This window comes from Myripristis murdjan, chromosome 7, assembly GCF_902150065.1.
Source record: "Myripristis murdjan chromosome 7, fMyrMur1.1, whole genome shotgun sequence".
NCBI lineage: Eukaryota > Metazoa > Chordata > Actinopteri > Holocentriformes > Holocentridae > Myripristis > Myripristis murdjan.
The window spans coordinates 6,305,576-6,314,525 of NC_043986.1; the positions used below are offsets into that span (position 1 = coordinate 6,305,576).

Sequence of the window (8,950 nt, forward strand, 5' to 3'; positions counted from 1 at the left end):
TCGATACACAAAAATGTATAACTATTCCCCGTGTGTCTCCAAGTGTTTAATGTATGTCCTGCATATCAGTGTGCAGCATGTTACTCAGTCGTGGTTTGTTATGGTCAGACTCCCCTTGTTTTGCTCTAGCCGTACACGTCATTACGTAAAGCCGTCCGAGCCAATGAGAGCGGAGGAGGGCGTGTAGCGGTCTCGCGCCGGGTAAGAAGGTTTTGACAGTTGCTGGTCTCGAGCTGATCCTCCAGTTGACTTCCTCAGTCGGACGGAGAGTATGGCGGCTGCCGCCTGCGGTCCGCACGGCGCGCCGGTAACCGTCGCAGTCAACGGGAAGAAAGCGCACACTAACAGGGAACACGTCCGGAAAAACCGAGAAAATTCCCGCCGGAGACAAGCGGCGCTCCTGTTCCTCAGTAACATCTCCCTGGACGGGCGGCCCGTACACGGTAGTTCAGTCGAGAATGGAGGAAGCCGCCACCACCGAGAGACCGACTTCGAGGGAACCGAGTTCCTGTCTCCCTCGGCGGCCGGGCTGTCCGCGGAGCCGCGGCACGGCACCTACGGGACTTTCTCCAGCTTGTCATCGTCCGTGAGCTGCGGGAATGTCAATCCCGCCCCGGCACCGAGACTAGGAGTCCTAAACGTCCCGCCTATCCTCGTCCTTCCGTCGGACACGGGGTTCAACGACGTGGAGAGCGCCGAGGTGCTGCTGGAGCGCCGGAGAGGCTCGGTCCCGGCGCCCGGGAATCTGCTCTCCCCCTCGTCGTCCAACACCAGCCTGCTGCCGTCGCCGCTGGGACCGCGGAAGTCTTCCACACTGCTGTCGGTGCAGAGCTGTAACTCGGTGTCCTCTGAGCCGCGACAAAGGTCAGTTTTGTTTAATCACACACCGTGAGTGTCTGATTTGTGGTCAGAGTCACCGTGGGGTTTCTTTGGTGTGTTATTTCCGCTTGAAAAGACGTTATGTTGCGTATCGTTACCTGGATTTTCTCGGTAAAGTTGTGGGATTGTTGTCATCGGTTCAGCTACTGAGCTTGGCTTCTCCGTGGCTAGACCTGACCCTGGATTTTAGGAATGTCTGATCCCCGTTTTTAGGTAAATCTAGCCTAAATAATGTATATACAAATCAGTCAGACTGTTCACATTCAAAAGCTGAGACTGAAATTGCCATTGTTTCACAGACTGTGCTTGTTTTTCCCAAAATGGGATCCAGGCAGGCACCCACAGCGGTGCCTCAGGTGGTTTGGGGTCCGCAGCAAAATGAAAGATAGTCAGCTGTCACTTCATTTCACTCATCAGACCCTATAAAAATGTGTAAAGATCATTGTTTAATATCCCAGAGTGTTACATTCCGTTCTAAAGTCAGGGAATGTTTTACAACAAAAAAGAAAAACAAAATGAACTGGATATCTACAGCTTGTCCTTCTGTGGTTCCTTGACACCACAGGTGCTGGTCCACGAACATCTTTGTTTCTTTTCAGCTGGTGTATTGAGACTGCTGTCATCCATTCTCTCTCTGAACTTGATCTTCCGAAGTGGCTGTCCTCTGTAAAAACCTCACATTAATTACGGATTTCCCCCAACAAGCATTATACGTTCTTTTATCAAAGATTTCGATGAAAATGCTGGCCCGTCACTGATTTCCCCTAGGCCTAAATATCAGTTATTAATAAGGGTGATGCTTTGAATAGGATCTTTTGAAAATAAGTTTCAATCGCCTCTTTCCCTTCAAAACACCAGAGATTGTTCACAGGCTGAAATTGATCTTTTTAATACTTAATACCAGGGATGGGAAATAAACCTTCTCATCCTGTTTGAGGTTTATTCTCTTTGCATATTTTAAACTTAACGCTTGTCTGCATTATGAACCTTCAGCCCATGTTGTGAGAAAGAAACAAGGGTTTCATGCGTTATATCAGTAAATCTGAAACTGTTAGCTTGCATTTGAGGAAGTTAACTCCACCACAGTTAAAAGCCACAGACACAGATGATGTGTGCTTGTGCGGCACAGTAACCTAGAAGAATTTTGAACAGGCTGTTTGCTGGTTTAACTGTCAGTGAGGTTTGGTTTTCCTGTGTTGAATGGAGAAAAGGGGAAGAGACAGAAAAAGACGAGATAGATGTGTAGAAAGAGACAGACAGGAGATGGACCGTCATGTTGTGAAGAGTGTGAAAGTTGCTCTATTATAAGGAAGTGAGCGATAGCAAATGTGTGTGTGTGGTAATGAAGTGAACTCATCTGGCAGCATGTCAGGCGTTGCTTGCACCATGCTGTGTGTGTGATGATGAATCAGCCTCATCACCATTTTGGCAGCGTTACAGACTCAGAGAATGTCTGTCCTACAGCGATAAACACCAACTAACCTACGGACAACTAATAACAGCCCGAGAAACTACCAGCAGCTAACACACAAACACGGCTTTGTGGAGTCTACCAGCTACCAACCATCATGTAGAGCTGCATTTCTCTTATGGTTTATTTATTTTCACACTGCTTATATTAAGAAGTTACAGTATTATTTCATATCACAACTAATGCTGATCTTTATTGTCACTTTATCATTTCGTCAGAGGTGATCAGTCCAAAGTGATGTCTTCAAATGTCTTCCTTATTCTGACGAGCAGCCAAAAAAAAACCAGAGTGTTAATTTTATGACGGCATGAACAGAGAGAAGGGAGACAATCTTAGCATCTTAGTGGCACTAACACCATACAAAGGTTGGTGTTTTTACTCCATAAAGGACTAAAACTGTTCAGTGATTATTGAAAATAAAATCAAGTTATTTTTTGACGATTGACTAATCAGTTAGTGATCTATGCTTTTTGTTTCCGCATTAGTTTAGAACTGAATACCCCGGGCACAATAACCAAAATGTCTATGTTATTACAGGTATTTGTACTTGTAGTAGCAGTATTAGTAAGGATATCAGAGGTGGTAACTAGTGCAGAAACAATTAGTTGCTTAATTGATTTGTTAGAAAGTTAACTGGTTATGACTTTCATAGTTGATTGATCAGTTAGTCACTAATCCAGTAAAAATGACAACCATTTGCTGGTGGCAGTTTCACAAATGCTTAGAATTGCTTTGCTTTTCTCAGTTTCATTTCTGTACAAACCGCAAACCGACAACTTCTGCGCATGCGCGTCATCTCTCTGCAGGTGTAGAGGAACGAAACCAGGTCAAATGTAGACTGGAGGCCGACCTGCACTTTGTTTGAACAAATCTAAAGGTCACACAGCTGATATTACAATGGCTGATCATTTGTGTGGTAAATGATGTGTTTATGATTCTGTTACGTCTTTCTGTGTCAATATTAGCTCATATCTGCTTGACGAAGGTGTGTGACTGAAACTTCTCAGCTCTTTTGTTAATAAAATTGGGAAGTTTGCAAGTCCCAGCAGGGTGTGGGACAACCACCGATTACATAATTTAAAAAAAAAAAAAGTGTTACATTCGTACTGGTAACTGCCTGTTAAACACCCAGAGAGGCTTGGGAATTTGATGTGAAACGAGCCGCTGTGGTGGTTGGACTCAAATACGCGTCTCGTCCTGACTAGCGGCCGCGATGGGGAAGGCAGCCGTCTCCTGAGCCACGCGCCTCCTCGTCTGATGAGCTCTGACTGCCGTCGCCTATGGAAATCAGTCACGCTCTGTTTGGCCCCTGTCTGTCTGCCTGTCTGTCTGTCTGTCTGTCTGTCTGTCTGTCTGTCTGTGCACAGCTCAGTGTGTGAAGTTCTGCCAGACACACACTCCGTTTATCTGCTGAGTCAGCTCTCACATATTTCCGTGTCAGGCGTTAAACCGCTGCTGTTATCTGCTGTAAGGACGGGACACACTGGCTCTTACAGGAATTGAACCTGTGGTGCCTGAGTTGCTGTTGTGATCCCTGGCCTTCACTGTGCACCGCTGCACATTTTGTATCTCTTGAACGCTCCACGGTGCCCACATAGACTTTTGCACCAGTTTACAGTTTCCTCGTTCCTATCGAAAGAAATATTCATCTTATTGTCTCATTAATCATTTTTCCATCCGACTGCCAAGTGAATTTTTAGTGAATTTTTAAAATGTTGTCAGGGTAAAATGAAATGCAAATTAAGTGTGTTTCCATCAGATGGGAGTTGGAGTTTGTGTTCAAACTGAATAAAGAGACTTCTTACACATTAGAGAAAAACATCCACAAGACAAATGGAGTCTCTGAAGAATTAATTAGCATTGGAACATGTATTATTTGTTTGGTTTCTTTGCCGATAATATTGGCCATTTTCACTCTTTCATCAAAAAAAAAAAAAAAAGCAACATACGTCATAATTTTTAAAATAGTTTTTACCCAGGAAAATAATTTTTAAAAAATTAATAAATAATAGAGTAAAATAATAAAACAGTTTCTTGCTTTAATGATTGCAAACTTTTTTGTGACGTTGATGAAATATCATCGAATTTTTGTTCAAGTTTTTACATTTGATAGATGATAATCTATCTAAAATCAATAGATGGAAACCCAAGTCATAAGTAGACATTTTACATTTTAGACTTCAATGCTGTTTTTGTGTTTATCGTGATGACAGCAGTGGAATAAGATTCAGTCTTGGGTCACCAGCCGCAGTGAGGAGGTTACAGCATCCTGACATGTTATATAATAACATCATGTAAGAGAGAAGGAGTGAGAGGATCCCAAGTGAACCTCTGAGGTACAGTGTGTGTGTGTTTCTGCTGTACCACGGCTGCTTTCAGAGTACGACACAATAAAATGTTCCTACAAGCTGGACATGAAACATTCATGAGTTTGGCTTAAAACTGTGACAGCCTCAAAGACAGGCGGAGAGAACACACACTCACACACACTGAGATTACACACAGTGAGACACACTGAGAGAATGTACAGTACATGTAGGCCTCCACACACACTCACACACACACACACACACACACACACACACTCCTCACTTTTCAAAACACAGCTGTGACGCATACGTGGACTTCCCCTTCTGTCTCTCTCTTACACACACATGACTTTTTTTTTCCTGTCTCATGCTCACATACAGTCAGACACACTCGCTGTGGTGACATCAACTGTCTCTCTCTCTCTCACACACACACGCACACGCACACATGGACACACACAGTGCTGATGTAGTGCAGAGTGAGGTCAGGCTGGGCAAGTGTGTTTCGCTGTTGAGGGAGCGTCACAAAGGGGACGGTTTGCTTTTTTTTTTTTTTTTTTTTTTTTTTTTTTTTTTTTTTTTTTTACAGCAGGCGTCAGACCTGTCTGAGTGAATTAGGGTGCCTGTTAGTTATAATGTATGTGTTTCTGTATATGCCTGTGTGTGTGTGTGTGTGTGTGTGTGTGTGTGTGTGTGTGTGTGTATCTTACTTAGCTATACTTTCGGGGACAAATTTCAGACTAGAACCCAGTTGATTGGTGATGACTTGTCCAATTGGGGACAAACGCCGTGTCTGCAGTTGGGAAAAAGCTGATTTTTGGGTCAGTGATTAAGGTTAGTGGTAGGTTAGCGTGTGTGTGTGTGTGTGTGTGTGTCCTTGCACAGAGCCTCTGTTGTGCTGTGCACGTAGATGCATGGGGATTTGGAAACCGATTTGGAAAAATGGGCAATTTAGACTTCACTGAACACAGTCATTACCATTTGTTTGTAATTATTGCTTTTTTTATTATTAGAGGAAGCTATCACAGTCGTAGCAGAAGTGGTTGTAGTAACAGCAGAAGTAATTAGAGTATTTCCAGCATAAATAGCAGCAGTGGTAGCAGTAGTGACAGTGGTGAGAGTAGTAAGAGTACCTGCTGTATAAACAGTAATAGTAGCAGTAGTTTGGTCGTCCACTGCACTCCAAACACTGAAACACACCTGACGTCCACACACAACCAACATAACGTCATAACGCTGATCACCTGTCCTTCTCATTGGCCGGTTAGCCTGTTGTGTCACGGTGAACAGGTTCACTAAAGAGGCCCACCTGTGTGAAGCTTATCATGACACCTGCATGCACGCCTCACCTGACAGGGCCATTGTTTTGCTCTAAAGATCTGTTGGGATACCAAATATACATTTTTAGCCATTTCAGATGGAGAAGTAAGATATTTTTCCATAAGTTTATGAATATTGAACTCAAGATCAAAATGGCAATATGCCTGGAAAATATAACAGTATATTTTGTAAATATCGTGCATTTTTATAAAGAGCAGTGCAAAACTTTAAGTCCTTGGTTAATGAATTGACCCACACTAACACTTTCACAAACTGGATGCCCTAAATTTTGGAGATATTGAACAAAGAATTCCAGGTAAACAGTCCGCCCTCCAAAGGTGAACACACACACACACACACACACACACACACACACACACACACACACCTCCAGAGCCAGCCTTCACCTGTAGAGCTGTGTGTGTCAGCACTGTGTGACACAGAGGATTCCCCCAGATCCAGTTAGCTCACTTTGGCCTAGTTTCCTCTGGAGGCTGCTATTCTGAGTTAGTGAGGAGGAAGTGACCGTCCTAAGCCACCGGCCGCTTCATTCACAGCGTAACCCTCCATTTAGACGGTGCTGTGTCACCCTGTGAGCCAGCCAATCAGCTGCTGCTAGCTCTGGACCCCCCCAGCCCCCCCACACGTGGTCCTGCCTTTTTAGGGAAATTGATCTACACTGTGCTCGGACTGGACGATATACTAATATATTCTATCAAAACTGCAATAGAAGATTAGATATTGTCTGTAATTGTGGATATCGTAATATCGTGACACGGCATGACTGTGTTCCTTCTTCCTGCTCAATCACAGCAAACGGATGCAATTTTATGAGCGTAACTTTCTGTTCTAGATGTTGTCTTTTATTTGCCTTTACCTACTTATTTTTTAAAAGATCTTTTTTAGAGCGTTATTTTTGTTACAAGTGTGTTGCACGAAGGTAATTTACAGCTGATTTGTTTACATTACAGCCACTTGCAGCTCAGAGTTTAGTCTGAGCCACGAGGAGCGCACAGCTCTTTGGAAGTAGCTGTTGAATACGGCAGACTATTCAATTATGAGTCAGATAAGTTTGTGCATCAACAGAACAATTCAATTATATTCTCCATAATCGATGAATCACTTATCTTTCTCAAGTGAAATCCCCACCTGTCTGATTACAGCTTCACTAAGATCACTAAGATACTAAGATTGTCTTCCTTTTCTCTGTTCATATTTATAAAATAATACTTTCTTTGGCTGCTCGTCCTCATGTTGGACTCTTCCCATCAGACTTTGGCTTTTATTTTTGACAATAAAAATAATAATCAGTCGCAAATTAGCTGAGCTGATTATTCGATTGCAGCTGACAGATTAAGCGGGCTTGTCCTGCATATTCTCTACCAGTACAGCACTTAATGAATACAGGTTAATGAGTGCAGATAAACACCGAAGGCTTGTTGTGTCAGAGGAGGGTGTGTGTGTGTGTGTGTGTGTGTGGCAGCAGACGGTTGCTGTGCCAGGGGAAACACTGCTGAATGGTACCTGAGCTCTTTCTGTCAGGTGAGGACAGTACGGTGTGTGACCTGGAGGTGGCGCGGTGTTCCCCGCCTCTGCAGCAGATCTGAGGAGCTAAAACCAGACGAGGTGAGGAGGGCTCTCCCGGCTTAAACTCTGTGGATGTTCCCGTCGTGACGTCAGCGCCTGACCACGCCACAGCCTTAATGTGCTTGTGACGTCGGCTGGAACACTTTCTGCTCATCTATTATTTACGTCAAGGCAAATCCAACGCTTTTCCAGACCTGCTTATTACCAGTGGAAATAAAACAGAAAACAGCAGTGATGTGTATCAGCGACAGACACTTCATCTGCTGCAAGAAGAAAACTGTTCAATAGTTTCACTTCAGTGAATTAAATGCAATCCACCAGGAAAGCACATGACGAATACGCAGTTTGTTTACGTGAAAAAACCTCAAGTGTGCTTCCTCTCTGGATGATAAACAGCCAATCAAATCCCTCGATAAGGGCCAGTCATTTAACAGGTTAGTGTTCAGTCGCACCGTCGACCCGTGACACAACAACAGAAACAAAGTGGAGTGACAAAATAAGAGCAGATGCTGAGGACATTGGAAATTGTTGGTGGAAATTCAACCTTTTTTCTCTTGGTCTTTATCAGAAATAGATCTTTAAAAACTATTAATACTTAACAATATTGACAAAAATAAAACGTCTTATTGTGATAAATTTTTTAGCTCAGGCACTAAATGATAAAAAAAAAGAGCCATTATTTGCGTCTGCATGAAAAATCTTGATTAACATGCTTTCGTCATCATTTGTTTCTGATTTGTTAGCATTTTCAAGACTTAAAGCTAAAAAAAAATGATCATGAATCAAATGGAGTTTTCTGAATTTCTTCAAAATTACATTTGGTCAATTTGTGTATATAAAGTAAGAAAACCTGTTACACATTTTAATAACCTCAACATGGTCGGTATGTTTTTAAAAACAAATCTAAAAGCTACGTGGGCAGCCAGCCAGACTGAGTCGAGGTACACAGGCAGAGCTGTAGTGATTCTCCTCCTCTTAATACTTTTAATACTCTTTTAATATTCTTAATACTTTTAAATGTTATTGTGAAAACCACGAGGATTTTCCATCAGGAAATGTGGATGTGGAATTACAGATTTGAGCAAAGATTTGTTGTCAGCGTCACATCTGACATCTGACAGGGCGGCAGACGGCCTCTAGCTATCACACAGATCCAGGTTAATGTGTACAGTGTGTTGTATGTAACATGTAACATGTAACGTGTAACATGTAACATGTAACAGTTTATTTCCCTGTTGAAGCCTCGCTGTCTGCAGTCCGACGGGCAGAATTTCGAAATTTAAAATCCACGGAGGCTTGGAGATGAAACGTTTCCCTGCTCTGTAGCAAAATATGATGAAGATCAGATGAAAAGAGTGTGTGTGTGTGTGTGTGTGTGTGTGTG

At 43.0% G+C, this 8,950-nt stretch overlaps 1 protein-coding gene across 1 annotated transcript in view; it reads left to right on the plus strand.

Moving 5' to 3' along the window:
• The first annotated feature begins 240 nt into the window (after nucleotides 1-240).
• The window catches only part of cables2b (Cdk5 and Abl enzyme substrate 2b), a 45,144-nt gene continuing 36,434 nt past the window's right edge, over nucleotides 241-8,950 (plus strand). The window contains exon 1 of the mRNA XM_030055475.1: nucleotides 241-864. Coding sequence (XP_029911335.1) covers nucleotides 272-864 — 593 coding nt within the window. The 5' untranslated portion in view covers nucleotides 241-271. The remainder of the gene's footprint in view (nucleotides 865-8,950) is intronic.